The sequence below is a fragment of the Dioscorea cayenensis genome, unplaced genomic scaffold (assembly GCF_009730915.1).
Source record: "Dioscorea cayenensis subsp. rotundata cultivar TDr96_F1 unplaced genomic scaffold, TDr96_F1_v2_PseudoChromosome.rev07_lg8_w22 25.fasta BLBR01000572.1, whole genome shotgun sequence".
Classification (NCBI taxonomy): Eukaryota; Viridiplantae; Streptophyta; class Magnoliopsida; order Dioscoreales; family Dioscoreaceae; genus Dioscorea; species Dioscorea cayenensis.
In genome coordinates this window covers 2,529-21,378 of record NW_024086963.1, presented here as the reverse complement: position 1 = coordinate 21,378, position 18,850 = coordinate 2,529, and the positions used below count along the sequence as shown (strand labels likewise).

The following is an 18,850-nucleotide window of genomic DNA, read 5'->3' as shown; positions in this document are numbered from 1 at the left end:
ATTATGTCCTAGGTAATTCGTTAGTATTTGAATGTAGCAGTAATGAATCCTACCCTTGGTAATCCCTTGCTAAATATACTTAGAGATTATTTCCTGGGTAATCCGTGGGTAATAAAATTTGAAAAAAATGATTATTCCTTAGGTAATCCCTTGCTAATATAAAACAAAGTTTTAATTATTTATTTTAAATTGTATTATAAATTATAATACAAAAAACCTGTATTAAATCATTCATTCAGAATAATCAGTAAATTTTACTACAAATGGAGATGAGTCATATGGAGAGGATGTTGACACCATGAACTCTGAGCGAAATGCATGTGCTCGTAAAAGAGATGAAATAGCAATGCAAATGTGAAATGATTATTGTAGCTATAGCTAAGCTTGACTTTAGGTTTGTGGTAATCATAAAATTGTGTTTTATCCATTGTATCACCGAGCGCTTTTAGATGAATGAATATTGGGTCTTGTTAAAAAGCCATTGCCTATGTTGATTTAATGTTAGAAAAGAATTTGAAAGTTTGGAAAGCCATCACCTATACTGAATAGCATTATAGAGTATATTACAAGACCAAAGGATTCAAGTTCAAGATTACATATAATGAAAAGATTCCCATAACAACTATAAACAACAAAAGAATATTTAACAAGTTCAAGATTACAAGTTCATAATCAAAACAAGTTCATGAAAAAAATTGTGCTTATGAAAACATTCAAGTTTGAGGTAACAATTTCATAATCATCTTTTACTCAATTTTGGTGAACATCATCTTAAGCCATGGCACTCTATGATCTTCTTGAAGACATAAGAAAAGTTCACGGTAACTTTTATCTTTAATGAAAATTTGGGTAGCTTTGAACATTTCTTCTTCTGTGAAAATGCCACCCATTTGGTTGAACACCTTCATGCAATCTTCTATTGTGTGATTTTCCACTACTTGAGTTCCCTTGAGAACTTCGAGATATTCTTTATTCTCGCGCTCTCGAAATGCAATGTATTTATCCATATTGAATGATGAATCTTGAGTCCTTTTCCCTTTTCACTCTCTTTTTTTCTTCTTTGTCCATCTTGATCTCTTATTCCCCGAAGAATTTCATTGCTTGAACTTTGAGTTTGAGGATTCTGTGGTTGAGAACTAGGAGGTTCCATTTGCATGATATCATCATCCTCAGTCTCGTGTGTAGGTGATGGTTGCCTTGAATCATTTGGAGTAAAAACACTTGGACTTGGGATGTGCACTGGTGATTAAGAGATATTTTCATAATCTTCTATACCACTAGATTGTTTGCCTTCAGCATATCTCCCTACATTTTAAATATATAATATGTTAGTAAAATAAAACTTTGTAAAAGTAAAATATTAGAAAATATATGCTTACGCTCATAAACCTCCTGCAATGCCATAAAATATGAAAACGGTCTAGTATGCCACTTCCTTGCATCTTCATTCCTCTGTTTGATTTTTTCAAATTAGATGGTTGTAATTAATGAAATCATTCATTATTTATTTACATATCTCTCGTAGTGGTGCCCAAACATCATCAAGAGCCGATACAATGTGTCTTTCATAATCCCATCCAAAGCCACTTAATTCAAAAAACCCTTTCATAAGCTTGTAGGTTTTTTTCAACTCTTGCTCTAATGCTTTGAGTTGGCTTGTGGTGATGCTTGGATTGGAAAACTTGGTTATCATGTCGCACACCATCTTGTTCCATGCTTCTTTGGTCCATCCATTTTGTGAACGGTACGCATGAGTATTATACTCACCTAATAACTTTACTAGGTGAGCCTTGTGAATTTCATTCCACTTTGTCCTAGTTTCATGTCTTCCTTCACTTGCCACACCTGAACTTGCCATAATTGATCAAACAATGTAAAATATAATGGTTAGCATTGTAGAATATTGTCATTGTAAAATTTATGTAGAGAAGCTAATATCAACACTAATACAAAGAGGATCAAACCAAAACAGATATGAATACTGATGGTGAGAAATTTCTCTATGCCTCTTTAGTGCTTCTTTTACTTCATTCTACCTTTAAGAGGGAATAATGATGTATATTAATGAAATATACATCATTAGATGCATGCACATTTCCTGAAATCCCTTATTCTGGTTTATAAAGTTTCCATAATTTGTAAGATATGTGTAATCAGATACAAAAATAGTAACCATTTCATTTTAATATATTACTCACCTTCTAAAATTATGCAAACTTGACAGATAAGCAGGGAGAGTTTTTAGGTTGTGTGCATGTATTTAATAATATATATATATATATATATATATTTCTAATGATGTATATATCACTAATGGAGATATTTCAAAAAGTAGTATTTCAAACTATATATATATATATATAGAGAGAGAGAGAGAGCTCAATGTTTTACAAGGGTCTATTTGGCAAAATTTTCAAAAACTATAAAGAAACATGATAGTAACTATTAGACCACATCATTTTGCTTCCTTGCTAATATTTGCTAAAACTATGCACACTTGACAAACTAATATCAAGGATTTTTGAGTTATGTTCCTGCATCTATATATGTATAATATAAGTACTAATAGATCATGGAAATTTGACAAACTAGTATACATGAATGGTTTTTAGGTTGTGTACCTGCATATAATTCACTACCTGGTTTCTTACAGGAATTAGGCTACACAAACAGGTACATTGCATTCAAAGATGAATTACTACTACACTCTAATATATATGCAAAGGGACAAGCTTTATGTTGCAAATGCTGGCGAACAAAACCTAGTCAATTATTTTGAACATAGTGCTAATGATCACAATCTTCTAAAGTATTTTGAACATTCAAGCAATATTATCACTAAAAACTTCAACACATGTTGATTGACAAGTGACAACAAGTTACTCACAGTTTTTGCTTGTAGAATAGTCAGCTAACATCAAACAATGAAATCAAAATTTACTAATACAACAGAAATCCTTATGGCCAAATAGAAGACCTAAGAATGGTTACAGTCAGTTCCACAGATTTCAGACCTCCTGTCCTAGTGATTATTTTAATCAAAGGATGATGAATATTGGATGAAAATCATCAAACAAGAACACTACATGAAAGAAACAAATGATAAAAAAAATTCAAATTTGATCGATGTACTGGTGAAATTGCTCCCCAGCCCATCTCACCTCCTAGACCATGATATTATTTGCTCAATAACTTGAGAAATGATGATGTTGTCCACTCTCCTTGATTCCAAACAAACTAAAAACAGCCTCATCTTACTTGATCACTTCCCAAATGAACATCAACGACAATAAAGACTAATTCAAATTTACAAATACATAATTCCAAAATTCAATCAAGCACTTGGAAAGCATCAAATCACAAGGCAACAATGATACACCAATACAAGAACCAAAAAAATCTTTAACAAATCAAATCAGAGATATCAACAGAGATCAAACAATGAGGAAAACATCAAGCAAAGATATCAAACCAAATTACTGAATTAAAGGCACGAAACTGGGTCGAAGAAACCGGTCAACAGAGATCAAACGAATCAAATACAAGCAATGGGGAAAACATCAAACAGAGATATCAAACCAAATTACTGAAATTTCTGACAGAATTAAACAAATATTGCAAACAAACATAAATACAAACAGAGGAAGAGACTTGATCACAATAGATAGAAGAGATTATCATTAAAAACTAAATTCTCGAAATTTCTCACGAATTAAACCATCCATAAAAAGTGACATACAAATCCCATCATGAATACTCAAGTTTGGATCAAGTGATTGGTGAAAACCATCTTCTAAACTGAAGCATTTACAGGAAACACTAATCCAAAAACAAAGATGCAAAAACAAAAACCATGAATTGAAGATCCATAAGGCCACAAGGAAAGGGAATCATAATCATATTACAAACATCAATAAGGCAAACATCATGCTCAAGCATCTACAAACTAGGGTTCTAGATCTATGAGAAACAAGAGTGAGACCAGATCAAGAAGTAGAGGAGGAGGAGGAGAAGGAGATGATCAGTACCTGACCGGTGTTAGGCTTCGTCTCTGATGGGTGCTCTGGTGGAGGAGAAAGCATGATCGGGGCCGAGACTGTGAAAGATGGCCGGGGAGAGGACGACACCGGTGGAGAGACGGAGAGAGTTACGGTGCCAAGAGAGCCGGCTCAGACGATATCATTGAAGAAGAAGAAAAGACCGAGACCGAGAGAGAGATAGAATGAGAGAAAGCGTAAAGACGACCCTCCACGATTTTTGGCATAAAAATATTCCGATCCGATGGAATGTTTTTTTTATGCCAGATTTCCCACGTTATGGCATAATTTTATATGGTAAAACAGATACTCAAACAACCATTATGCTATAATTGTGTGAAAATGTTCGAAAATTTATTTGTGAAAATTTATTATTTGGTACTTTGATATTTTACAAATTGATTTGTATAGTTTTTAAAAAATTTATAATTTGGTCTCTAAAATTTATATAATACATATATATCATAGTATAAAAACTAATTTTAAAGAAATATTTATGAAAGTGTTACTGTCTTAGTTTTAGTGATCCCCTTCTTACAACTATCTATATATATATATATATATATATATAGATCTTTTTTCCAATAATAGATACAAAATAAATTTTAGCTGAAGTGATAAATTTTTTCTCTCCTCATGGGTTCAAATCCCATGAACATGTGGTTTTCCATACTAATAAAAAAGTTTTTTGTTTTAATAATAATATCAACCCGGTACTTCTGAGTTCTGACCCGTAACCGGGCCCGGTTACGGGTTAGCTGCCTGGCCCGTGCCCCTCTAATTTTTTGTGATGGAGATTTCACCCAACTGCGCCTTCCATCTCCTACCCTCATTCCGAAACCCTAGCCGCCCCCTCCATGCCTTCGCCGATTCGCTTCCTCTCTACCGCGAAAACTCTCTCCTCCTCCTCTGTTCCTGTTGCCATGCCCACCCACAGCGACAACTGCCTCTCCTTCCTTGCCTCCCTCTTCCGCCGTGGCTTGCCCTCTGAAACCTTCTCATTAGACCTCTCCGTGGACCCTGTCCGCCCCCTCCTGGTGTCACGCCAATTCACGAAGGCGTCCCAGGTCTTCCTTTCCTTCACCTCTCCGTCCATCTCTGACCCATCTCTTCTTGACTCAATGCTCCTTTGCTACTGCAAGCTCCGAGACCTTCCCCGGGCTCAATCCCTTTTCCATTCCATCATGATAAATATAACAAATTGCTCCTTATGCTCTTGGAAGAGGAAAGTCTGCAGGCAGCTCACAAAACCTTTGACATGATGCTTAAGAGAGGAAGAACTCCAGATAATGAGGTAAAGAAACAGTTGCTCAATGTTTGTTATAAGCATGGAGAATACGATCTGGCTTCAGTGATTGACAAAAATATACCAGTTTATGAGTGAGTAATGCTTTCTGTAACTCAAAATTTTTTCCTTTTCTTAAATTTGCATGTCTGCCTGGAAGGCATATAAATAGAAATATCTTTTTGATGAGCTTACTATTGATAATTAAGCATATTTGTTTTTATTGGAGGGTTCTGCCTGAAGGTTGAGTGAGCACCCAGATGCCTTGTTTTTGTGCTATCGGTGGAGTCAGGGACATGACTACTGTTACTTCAAAACAACTAGGTGGGCAGTAGCATAGTCTTCAATTCTCAATGCAGGCTACTCAAATTGCATTGTTTTAAGCTAGCTTGTAATATAGGACTCTGAAATGACAGAATATTTAATTTACATTTTGTAATATACACTCTAGAACTTGGTTGTTTTCAATTACCCTTAGTTGTCATGGTTGCTAAATCAAGTTGCCTGGGCGGATGATAATTTTACATTGACTCCTTAATTTTAGTGAATGAGTATTCTATTGTGATGTTCATGCTGTCTTCGCTCTAATTGCCTCTAATGTATGTACTTTCCTGGTTCTTGAAAGACAACATGGACTGCATGCTAACCTTTGATGGTTGTTAGTTCCTTTTTTGTGAAGATGCATATGAAATTTATTACCCTTGAAAAGATATAAAGCTGATGAAATAACTGTGCAGCCTATGGCCTCAAACAAGCTCGTCAGTAATAGCATCACTGGTGCACACAGCAATTTACTTCCTATTGCAGAGGTTGCAGGTTGCAAAGAATTTTGCCCCTTTTGTCGATATAATTTGATTAGATATGATATTGGTGGAAAAACTTGCCCTTTTATGCTTGCTTGATGGTTTTGGTGCTCCCTACCCTATTTTTCCCATCAAACCCGTTAGTTTTTTTTGAGGAAAATTATATATAAAAAAAAACTATTATAATGTTACTCGTGGAATGTGTACTTAATAGTGCGATGAGGCATGCACATGTAGTCGTAACAAGCAACAAAATCAGAACTGTGTTTTTCTGAAGTTTACATTCATGATTCCATTTCCAGGTGGTTTCTGAATGGGTTACTTATTTTTCATTGGACTGCTGTTGGGCTCTTCTTGATGATGTCTAACTTTTTAATGTTCTAATATTTTATGATGCTTCATCAATTGGACAATGGAAATAAAATATAAAGTTGTCATAAAATGGATAAAGTATAATATCTGAATTGGTCTCTTTTCTCGTCACTCTATTCAAAAAAATTCTCTAATTAATTCTTCTACTTCTTGAAAAATAGAAATTCACTTGAGTCGCTTTTACGTTTTGAAAATGATTAAATTAGTCCCTATATTTTCAAGAAAAGAGGGGTTAGTTGGGAAGAGATTAGGAGTAGAGGGATTAAGTGTGACTTATTTTCAAGAGTACAGGAACTAGTTGGGAGCATTTTTTGAGTAAAAGGACCAAAAAAGAAGAGAGAAAAGTTGAGAGATCAATTCAAGTATTATACCAATGAATAAAAATGTTAGGTATGGAGTAGTTAGGCAAGTAATTTGTGTGCCATTGTTTGGAAGGCAAGGATAAGATATATGATCCACATGAGATAAAAAATGTGGATTTTCCATTAATTAACAAAATATAGTTGGTAAATTGCATTTCATCAACTGGTCCCCCAACGAGTAACCAAATACATCTGGTTGATGTGGCCCCTGCGAGTAACCGAATCCATATGGCTAACATGTACAGTAGAAAAACACCGTCAGCTCATTTGTGACACATAAGGGTATAATTGGTCAAGTTCAAGCCGAGTAGTAAAGCGCTCGAGCTCAAGCTTGACTAAAAATTTACTGCTCGATACTCGGTTCGACCTTGACAAAGTTTTGTTGTTTTGAGCTCACTCAATTAAGCTCGGTTTTTGTTGGATTTGAACTCAAGCTCGAATAGAGTAAATATCATTAATAATATACTTAATAGAAAAAACAATAACAAGATGAGATGGCAAACAAACAAACAATCATATGATTAATATTTCAAGGAATATGGATTAAAAAATATAAATAAAGAAATATCGAAACATAATACATGGAAAACAAACAAAAGTTAAGGTTTATATTAAGAAGTGTTGCAAATACAAACTGCAATGATCAGAGGCATTATCATTGCCTTTTTTATGAATTGAAATACCCAACCACCTGAAGTAATATCCACAAATCTCGGAGAAATCAGGGTTATACCTAAGATTCTATAAAGGCTCATACAACTCTGTACAGCAGTAGGGTGAACAACAAAACATAATGCCAGCTAAAATCATATGCAAGCATCATTAACCACACCCCACAGGGCCACAGCACCAACAGTTACGACACATCGATAACGACCATTCATATTTTCATATCATATGATGAACCATTATCATCAGCCTTTGAATAATTTTACTTCATATCCTATCTTCAGCCAATCGACCTGAGTTCTTGTAGTTGCTCCAATGTGACACTGGATGACATCGATGAGGGTATCAGGGAGCCTTTTAATATGCTCTCGCACCATCGGAGGAAGAGGAAACACATAATTGCCAATTAAAAATCTTGTGCATCGAAATCAGGTTTTGATGGATACTCAACGCCCTGCAGTGATGGCATCCTTCTCAAATCCTCATCCGAATATGCTGGGATGAACCAGTATTTCTTGCTGGTGCCGAATACCTGGTCAGGGATGCATCAACAGGGGAAAGATAATGCAAGATCTAAATTACAAGACAATGTTGGGGGAACTAGAACAAACCAACTCAATTTTTTCTTCGGCTCAAAACATACCACCATTTTGGAGTGGTTTTCTTCTCGTACACCTAAATTTAAAAGAAGAATTCTTTAGTTTGGAGAAGCATAAAGATGCCGAATTTGTTAGATTAATAAACATTGTCTAATGACAGAAGACAGAAGCATAAAGCACTTGCCCGATGGTTGTTGTATTAGCTGTCTAATGATGCATGCATGATCAAGAAGCCAAGAACACTTAACGCAAATGCCAAATTCAGTACTAGAACAAACAAAGAAACAGAAGTCAGCCCATAATTTTTTATGCTAGGAATCAAGTCAATTAGAATAGTGAATACATTGACCAAATGTAAGAAATGTGGTTGTGAGTGTTCCTGGTGTTCCCAGAGTCTCCCAATTACCAAAGAAAGCAATAAATTGTGACAAAAGTGAGTCTAATAAGAGTTGTCTCAAGAAGTGTGTAGAACTTCCATCATATAAAAGAAAATAGTTAAATAAGAATATCTGAGTAGCAGACCAATGTTTGAAAAATGAAATTAAACATCCGTGTAGTGTGCCAAGAATGCCACCCCTGTTTGCTAGACTAGAATGATGGAATATAGCCATAAATGTTTTTTTTTTAACTTAACTATTTCTCACCTCTATCTTTTAGAGCATGATCAATTATTATCATAATCAAAGCTTAATTGCCTATTAAAATGAAGTTTACTTTCAATTGCAGATGAAGACGTTTGCATTTTCTATCCTCCAATTAGCTTGATAATTATTAAGGACCATATTCACCAAAAACTTGCTTAATAAATTGACTGCAGCTACACCTTCTCCTAACCTATTAAAAATAAACACATGTTGTAAATAACGCACAATAAATGGACCTCCTAAATAGTTTCCACACTTGAGAAAATTTCAAAATGGTCAAAATGGGATGAAAGGTAAAAGATATCTAACAAGTTCATGGAAATATAAATCAATGATATTCTTTCAGCATTCGTACATAGAACCAATCAGTTGGAAGATTTTAAAGTCAAGTGTCTTTTTCAAATGATTAAGAAGAAAATGTTATCAGGCATCTCAAAAAAATCTCTTTTGTTTTTGGGGCAAATGAATTCTTATAATTTTCAAGGAATCTACAATCTAATTTGGTATAATAAACTTAAAATTTTAACTGATATGGAGATTTAGAACCAATCTTTGTGATAACTTAGAGCTCAACTTCATCAACTCTCATCTTGAAATTCTTGCATAAAGACACATAAATAATATATAACCATCCTGTTTGCATACACCAAAAGCAAAGTTGCCAATTGTTTTGGCAAATATCAAGTAGGGCTTACTCGAAATTCAACCCAAAAAAATAAAGATTGTCTTCTTAAAGGCTGGTTGGCAGGAAGAGCAAACTATCTTACTGGCCAAATAGTTTAGAATGCAAAACTCAGAATAGCAAGTATAAAGTCTAACATATTACTTGACAAAAATGAAATAACACAATATTTAGTATACAAAATCGCATGAATATTTGGAAATGGTTTATTAATCTTTGCATAATACTCCAAATGTATGACATGCATAAACATTCGACTTTGAGAAGGAAGATTAAAAAAAAGAAAAGGATAGTGAATGCATCGCAACTTATAGTAAATAATTTGGTGTCAAATGCAAACTTATAAGCTTAAACAAGCGTTTTGTTATCGAAGATAAAAGAACTACCAAATGAAGGGAACAAATAAATTTATCATGCAAGACACCAAACAATCTAAGATCCACGTTTCTGTTAAAAAAGATAACTAAACTATGGAAGTTAATGTAGCAAAAAGAGAAGGAAGAACTTGTAGTTCAATGCTCCCACACAATTTACAACCCAGACACAGTGGTGATCCATTTTCAGCACACATCTCCCGCCTGAAACCAAAAAACAACAGATTATACAACAGAACAGAGAAGAAGAATCATCCAAAGATTTTATTCAGAACAACCAAGAAAATTCTAAAAATCAGGAACAAAAAAAGAAGGATGGGCTCACAAACAGAACAGTGATGGCAGTGGGGTGGCTTCAGCTGGTTGCACTTCCAGCAGAATTTGATCCTTGGATGCCCCGCATCAGCTAGTGTTGCAGCTTGCTGCAGGCTCAAGATCGGGCCACTAAATTAACCAGGACCAAACTGATCAATGAACTCCCCTAGTCCATCATTCAATGCTTTGGCTTCTAATTTAAATGGTGACATTACATCATCATCATCATCATCATCATCATCGTCGTCATCTTCTTCAGAAGCGATGAGGTTAGGGTTGGGGGCAAAGAGTGGGCGGCGGACCAATAGGAGAGGGCACGAACCAGTCCAATCGAGCACCAGCGAGAGCGAGAGTGAAGAAGAGGGCCAAAAGTGTGAAGCGTGAGAGAGAAGAGGGCATGAACCAGCGAGAGAGAACGAAAGAGAGAGAGGGAGAGAGAGAGAGAGAGAGAGAGAGAGGAGGAGGGATATTAGGTTTACAACTGTTATGTTTTTTTCCACACATAACCCTCAAAAATTAATTCTATAAAAAAATATTCTACAAAATTATATTTATAAATATAAATTTATTTAAAATTTTATTAAAAATATGTAAAATCTTAAATATATATTATTAATAACACATCTATCCATATGTTTAAAGTAGATGTATAATCTGCTTCGAGAGGATTTTAAAGAAAATTTTAATTTTTTTTAAATTTGTTGTATTGGATTTAAGTCTTTGTTTGTATTAAATGTTATATTAATAATGCAATATGTTTAATTCCATTTATTTGTTTTGAAGTGTTGTTAATAAAAATGATTCAATGACATTCATTTTGTTAAGGGCATTAAATTGGTTTTACTTTAGAAAATTAAACTTCTAATGGAAATGGAAATCTTTCCTAATTTTTTTTAACTTCCTTGTTTAAAAAATATTTAAAAACATAAAAAGAAAAAGAATTAAGAAAATAGATAATATAGTTTCAGATTTGTTTAATTAGCTTAGAAAATATTTATTCCATCAAATTAATAATATCATTATACTACCATTATAATATCTAGGCAAATTCCGAGTGAGGTTTTGTGGCAATATCGTATATGTATATATATATATATATATAAAAGCTATAACTAAACAACTATTGCAATGAAAACTGTTGCATATCTTGGATTTTAAAGGTCTTATGGGCATTATTGCCTAAATAAATAAGTGCAATTTAAATTTTTTCAATGATTAATATCATAAGTAATATAAACAAAAACTTAAATGAAATAAAAAAATTTAAATTTGTTTTTTTTGTAGCACTTTAGGAGCAAATTATACAGAGATTTTGGCAATATTATATATGAAATGATATAATTAAATAACTCATGCAATGAAAACTATTTTTTTATTACATTAAGTTTTTATTTATATTATTTATGATATTAACAATTGAAAAACTTTAATTGCACTTATTTATTACCTCAAAACCTCTCACAAAAATTTAAAAACTCCGATGCTAAGCCGGGGAGAATGCCTAGTAATTAATTAAACATAATGATACTCATAAAACCATGAATAAGAGTATGTTTGTGATTACAAATTTTCTAAAGGGTGTATATGTAAAAATAGTTTATATATATATAGCAGTGGAGATATAAAATCTGCAGCTAATATTTGTCGCTACAACACTATTTTCTTGTAGTAGTCAAATAACATGCTAAAAATATCTCAACATGCTGGCCAGCACTATAACAAAACAAAATGATATAATGAGCTACAAAGACCAAAGATTTCAAGCACAGACATTCCAAAGCTTATACCATAAACTTAACATGCTTCTATGGTTTAATTGCACTACTAGGGAAGAAGAGCACTTCAAGCAACGCTTCGACTATGAGAATAAAGCAAGGATGTAACATTTGTCTATGGCGGTAAGAAGAGACAATGCTGCGTACCTCTAGCTTGTGATGAATTGATAATAAAATAAAAAAAACCTCCTCTTAGCCTCATCATCCACCCCATCACTGTCAAAGCTTGAAGATTATGAGCTCTCTATATGATCAAAGTGGGGACAAATCGAGGCATAATTCCCAGCAAGGAAGAAGAGATATTCCAAACAAGTGTCTGGGATCCAGATTATTAAGTGTTTTGTACAAAAGCATGGAGACAGATAGTGGTCTTCAAACTAGACATCAACTGATGGATAAAAGGTTTGAGAGACATCTCTTCACAATAAAATTTAATGCAAAAATAGCTTAAATAGCTTACAATGATAGGGATCCAATCTCTTATATTTAATTTCCCTCCAAAATCAATACTAACGGTGGGGTCCATAATGGCAAAAATGCATTGTATGATTGAGAAAAAAAACAAGGACCTTTCTTTTACAATGATGAAGAGGGAGGTTTCTCAAATATTGACTAAGAGAGACCCCACATGAAAGCAAGGGTCTCTCATCAGTTAATGTGAAGTTTCAAGTTAATAAAAATTCTAGAGCAAAGCTACTCATCCTGACTCTATTACCCGAATTCAGCTCCCGAATGATGTGGATGTTCACGTGACTCCATGTGACCCTCTTTTATCTGTCCTCATCAGCAAAAAAAAATCTCTCACTTTAATTTAAAAAAATAAAGTAAAAAATAGAAGAAAAAGAGCTGGTTAAAGCTCATTTTCATCCCTTAGTACTGGTCTTCATCTCCTCTTCGGCTCAACCCTATTTTCACTTTTCTCCAAGCCACAATCCTCTTTTTCCTTCTCTTACTAATCTTCGTTATCAATGCCCTCATCTTGCACCTCCCATATAGCTGCATGATGTGCTTCTCGGAAGAGCTCCGGGCCGAGAGCATATCCATGGCCAAATGCCGCATCGTCTCCGGTACTGATTCGTTTAGGCGGTTTCCACCTCCAAGCATCAATCGGCTTCTCCGTTCCTTCTCTTACTTCTTTTGGTACTTATTCATTTCCTTTTTCTACTTTTTCACTGCTTCGTAATCCATGATTCTGATGAGAAACTTTGTTGATTTTCCAACTGTATCGATCGCGTTCCTATCTTGATATATCCTACTTGGTCCATGATCTTGTATTTTATCTAGACTTCAAAGAAATTATCTCCTACATATATGTTTGCCTTTTCATATAGAAGATTCAATTTACTCCTTGTGCAATCATTTGTTCGTAAGACTTTGAATTCTCTCTCTTCCTTGGTTACTTTGGAAATGTGGTTGAATGTTGTTAATTCTTACATCATGTTTGAGTGATAATCTTCATTCAAAGTCCTGTTAACATAGATCTAGGGATAACTATTCATAGCAAAAATAACTACCTATGAAAATTTTGGATTCCATTTTCAATCACTAGAAATGGGCACCTTGCATGTAGGGATGGCAAAACCCGATCCGCCCCGAAGTTCCCACCCCGATCATCCCCGATCCGCCCCGGTTTTGAGAGGGCGGGGTGGGTTTGGTATTTGCCCCGCCCCGCCCCGCCCCGCCCCGATAATAATTTAATTTATTATAAATATTATATAATGTATGGGGTAAATGAAAATTTTTTAAAATTTTCAATAAATTTCTTATGAGTTGTCTTTAAAAATATACATTTTATAATAAAAAATCTATTTTATAAATATTTTTAAGAATTTTGGATATTTATTTGTAACTATGAGCAAGGCGGGAGATTTACGAAAAAAAGGGACGGGAATAGTGCCCTGCCGGTGCCCGGCTCCGGCCCCGCCCCATTGCCACCCCTACTTGAATGGAAAGAATGATATTGGTAATCATTAAAGAAACTTTTTCATTTATTTAATGTAAAGGACTTTTGGCTTGCTCCTTATCGGACATCGTGTTTGGGAAAATTTTTCTACAATTATTTCGTGACCTTGCAAGCGCTTCTTCAACATCCTCCATCTTAATAGCAAATTTCTAAACCTGTGATATAATTAATCCCTTCATAATTTAATTTTCTTATGTTTGTGTATGTTTGTGTGTATATATATGTGTGTAATATGTACCTAATGCTTCATCCATGCTTGCTATTTATCTAGAATAAATTCTTCATTTCATCATCTTCTTTTTGTTTTTCTCTCAAGATACAACATTATATTATATTATATTAATTCTTTATATCTAAAATAATATTAATTAATACAAGTTGATGCTATTAAACCAGATAGCAGAATTAGAAATTGGGTCTTCTAAAAAGAGGCAAAATGAGACAGAAGTTGAGTTTTCTAATTTGGAAATGCTAGACAAAGATAAAGAAAAAATGGTGATTGTGGGAGATTCAACATGTGAAAGAATTACTCTATAGGCGGGAATGGTTTTCAATTCTGAAGAAGAAGTCTATGATTTCTATGTTAAGTATGCACAAAAAGAAGGGTTTGGTATTATAAAAGAACAAAATCAGGAGACAACAGGAAATTAAAATATTACACACTTGCATGTGTACGAGGTGGCAAAAGAACATCTATTGTGAAAGATTCTTTTAAACCTAGGTTATCTACTAAAACAAACTGTCAAGCTAGGGTTAATGCTAGTGTTGATAATGATGGACATTTTATGATCTATCGTGTCCATTTTGAGCATAATCGTGCACTTAGTCCACAAAAATCTCATTTTCAAAAATGCAACAAAAAAAATGGATACATATGTCAAAATAAAGCTTGAACTAAATGACCAAGCAAGTATAGGTTTGAGCAAGAACTTTCATTCCTTAGCAGTTAAAAGCGGTGGTTATGAAAATTTTACATATACAAAAAAAGATTGTTGAAATTATATTGCAAGAGCAAGGCAGTTTGGGCTTGGAGTTGGAGATGTTGAAGCACTTGGGCATTATTTTTCTCGCATGCAAAAGAGAATTGCAAAATTTTTCCATTTGATTGATATGGATGAGGAAGGCCGGCTAAGAAATGTATTCTGGGCAGATGCAAGATCTATAGCAGCTTATAAAGCTTTTAGTGATGTCATATCTTTTGACACAATATGCTTAACACAAAAGTATGATATGTTGTTTGCTCCGTTTGTTTGGGTAAATCATTATGGACAGACTGTATTATTTGGATGCGATCTATTGTTAAAGGAAGTTATAGAAACCTACATTTGGTTGTTTCGAACTTGGTTGGAACGCATGTCAGGCAAGGCTCCTAATGCTATGATTACTGATTAATGCATGGCTATTCAAGTTACAGTCAAGATCGTCTTCCCAAATTCTCATCATCGTCTTTGCCTTTGGTATATTATGAAAAAAATTCCAGAGAAGCTTGGTGGACTAGTTCATTACAAAGCAGTAAAGAATTTGAAAATAATTGGATGAAGATGATCGAGGACTATAACCTTTAAAAAAATGGATGGTTGCATTTTTTTTATACAAAGTCATCATCGTTGGGCTCTTATATATGTTAAAGAAGTTTTTTGGTGCTGGAATGCCTACTACTCAAAGGAGTGAAAGCATAAATGCTTTCTTTAATGGCTATGTTGGTCCAACAATATCTCTAAAACAATTTGTGAAGCAATATGATAATGCATTGAAAAGCAAAATTGAGAAGGAAAATAAAGTTGATTTTTCTTCTTTTAACTCCATTTTCCAACGCTAATCAATTGCCGTTTTGAGAAGCAACTACAACAAGCATACACAAACAAAATTTTGAAGTTGTTCCAAGATGAATTAAGAGGAATGATATATTGCAATCTTGCATTTATCAACTCAAATGGGGCAATATGCACATTTCAAGTGATAGACATTCTCAGAGGAAAGGAAGGCGTACTCAGAAAGCAAGTGGTGTTTAATGTCCAACACAATGAGCTTGAATTTGACATCAAATGCTCATGCCATTTATTTGAGTTTATAGGTATTATTTGTAGACATATTTGTAAAGTTCTTGTCGAGAAGAATGTGAAGGAGATCCCATCTCTTGGAGAAAGGATATTAAACACCATCATACTTATGTAAAGAATTGTTACGATGACACACAAACTAGTGATAAAAAAGTTTGATACAATAAATTATGTTCTCATTTCTCTAAAGCTGCTAAAATTGGAGTTGAATCCAATAAAAAATATAATTTCTTAATAAAATGTGTGGACAAGGCAATAGAAGAGCTTATGGATAATGCACATGGTTGGCAAAGTCATTTAAATCAATTTATTTCACCAATGATATTGGAGGAAGATCATGAGCATGCTCAAGCAAAATTTTCAACCACAAAGTTCCTAACTCCATTAAAGGTGCGGAGTAAGGTGCTTCTATTTTACATTATATTTTTTTCATAATTATGTTTGCAATCTAAAACCAAATGATATTTGTTAGTTCCACCGATGTGGTTTGTGATTTTTAGAGAATACTCAAACACTCAAGAAAAACTTCACACAAACCAAGCAAGAAGGAGACACACAAGATTTGTAATCAAGTTTGGAGTCCAACTCACCTATGTCTGGGGGCCAAGCTCGGAGATAAACAATCCACTAAAAGTGGTGAAAATAGATTAGTACAAACACTTGTCACTCACTCTCCCAACAATAAAGATTACTACCCTCTCTAGATTGTCTAGTTCTCACACACTTTCTTCCACAAGAGCTATACCTAATATCAGAGCAAGATAGCTTATATAGACGCCTCAACGTCCCAAATATAGCACATACCTCTTTTAAAATCTCCGTGGCTACTAATTGAAAAACTTTTCGAAATTAGATGTTGCAACTCTTTTTATAACATGAATTGCAACATGGCCCTGACTGCTGACTTGACTGAGTTCTGGTTACATTGCGGATGACCTTAAGACCCATCAATCTTCCGGTCATGCTTAGTCTGAGTCAGTGCAGCCAAATAACCAGATCCTGACTGTCGGCAACTAGCCTACCTTCTCAGTTCCTCATCAAGCAGTCCCTCACAAGGGGCGCATATCCTTGTGCGTCTTCATGAAACTTTCCAAACTTTATCTTCAATTGATCCAAGTTTGGTCTTCAAATCTTCTTAATAAAGATCTTCAATCAATCAACCAATCATGCCAATAATAGGCATGTCTTCAAATCTTGCCCTTAATAGTCTTCAATCATCCCCATTATGGTTTCTTCAAATCATAACTTCAATAGTCTTCAATCATACCATTGATAGGTATTTTCTTAATTAAGCTTCACCTATATTTAGTCTCTAATAAAATCTCTTTAAATATGGTCTTGATATGATCTTGTTTTCAAGTTGTAAGATATTACCAAGAATATCTCCACCAAGATCTTCAAGATATTTACCTCCATGTTGTAGACATACTAAAAATAGCTTTACCAAGATCTTCAAGATGTTTGACTCCAAGCCAAGATTCTTTGCCATGTCACCATGCTTCGTCATGTCATCATTCATGCCACACCACAAAGGTTGCCATGTCATCTTGTTTAGGTGTCAAATCATGCCAATAATAGTGCGGTTGCACTAACAATATTGCTTTTAGAAAACTCAAATGAAGGGTCAACCACAAACTCCACACATCACATAAGTTGAAATTTAAACTCAAGAAAGCATGGTAATGTTATATTATTTAATTTATATTTGTTATGTTATTTAATGTTATTGCATAAAATATGTTAAATATTTTGAATTACATCTTCATCTTCTTAGGTGAATTCAAATTCTCTTCCACATGTAGTCAGTATGCCTATTTATAATAACACAAGTGCAACAAATTCTATTTCAAGTGAACCCAAATTCTTCTTTAGTTTATTAACTTGATTGGCATTCTAGTTCCATTATGGTGTTTTTTCTTCTTTTTTTTTGTGTGTGTTTCATAATTTGCTTGTTTTAATAGTTTTGGCTTGCTTAACTGTTAAGGTTTGAGGCAGTTCATGGATGTCGACAATGAATTAGGATCACATGTCACAACCAATGAACTTGTAGTTAAGGTATTTTTCTTACTTCTAATTAAAGCATGAGATTTTATTTGTATCTTAGAATCGTTTTTACTTATCCTGCTAATTTCAAAAGCTTTGTTAAAGCAAGTCCAGGAGGATTTTTTTGTGATGCAGTTTGTTAAAGCAGGTCTAGGAGGAGGTTTAATGGCAGATCTAGGAGGATGTTTAATGGCAGATGTTTTTTGTGATGTTTTTAATGGTGTTTTTTTTTATGATGTTCAATGTGATGTTTTGTGGGTCATGTATTTTTATGGTGTTTAATGTGATTTATTATGTGTATCAATATCATGAAATAGATCTTTGTTGAATTATGATTTAATGTCTCTGCAAAATCCTAATTTTGGTGTTTAGTAAACTCTTGAATTGAACATGGTTATTATTGAATTTATTGTGACTTTTTCAGTGTACACATGTTAGAAGCTTACAAAATCCAATGAAGCACTCCAAATCTCAATAAAGAATCTCAAGGTGGATTAATTTCTTATATGCATTTCATCATGAGATGCATGAACATTGCACCACCTCCTCTTCATCCAGTTGCTTTAATTCCAACCTATAGTCTTTAGTGTCCCAAATAAGGAAATACCATATCCAACATATATGACCCCCATGGGCATGTGGCAATGGATATTTCCGACAGCTCTGGATACTTCTCAGAACCATGTCCTAAGGCCTCTAGTTGCCTAGCTTTCTCCATTTCTAACCTTCTCACTAGACCAAAACCTCTTTTGTATGTGTGTGTATATATACGATCTTATGTTTGGGATGATTATCTTTACTTTTGTTAATCAATACTTTCATCAGTCATTAGTGAATGGTCACTAAAAAAAATGGCATTCCAAAATT

At 34.0% G+C, this 18,850-nt stretch overlaps 1 protein-coding gene and 2 long non-coding RNA genes across 3 annotated transcripts; 2 read left to right on the top strand and 1 right to left on the bottom strand.

Moving 5' to 3' along the window:
* The first annotated feature begins 4,840 nt into the window (after positions 1-4,840).
* On the top strand, positions 4,841-5,893 carry LOC120254678. The gene is made up of 2 exons (XR_005534697.1): positions 4,841-5,417; positions 5,552-5,893. It is a non-coding gene; the product is annotated as an uncharacterized LOC120254678 (long non-coding RNA).
* A 1,548-nt stretch (positions 5,894-7,441) lies between these two features.
* LOC120254677 (probable protein S-acyltransferase 14) lies at positions 7,442-10,541 on the bottom strand. The gene is made up of 5 exons (XM_039262743.1): positions 10,465-10,541; positions 10,153-10,271; positions 9,937-10,031; positions 8,330-8,566; positions 7,442-8,060 (listed from the first exon to the last, which is right to left on the bottom strand). The coding sequence occupies exons 1-5, from the start codon at positions 10,539-10,541 to the stop codon at positions 7,935-7,937; spliced, it is 654 nt and encodes a 217-aa protein (XP_039118677.1). The 3' UTR covers positions 7,442-7,934.
* A 2,258-nt stretch (positions 10,542-12,799) lies between these two features.
* Positions 12,800-18,201, top strand: LOC120254679. Its single transcript, XR_005534698.1, has 3 exons — positions 12,800-13,057; positions 17,925-17,995; positions 18,119-18,201. It is a non-coding gene; the product is annotated as an uncharacterized LOC120254679 (long non-coding RNA).
* Positions 18,202-18,850: the final 649 nt, after the last annotated feature.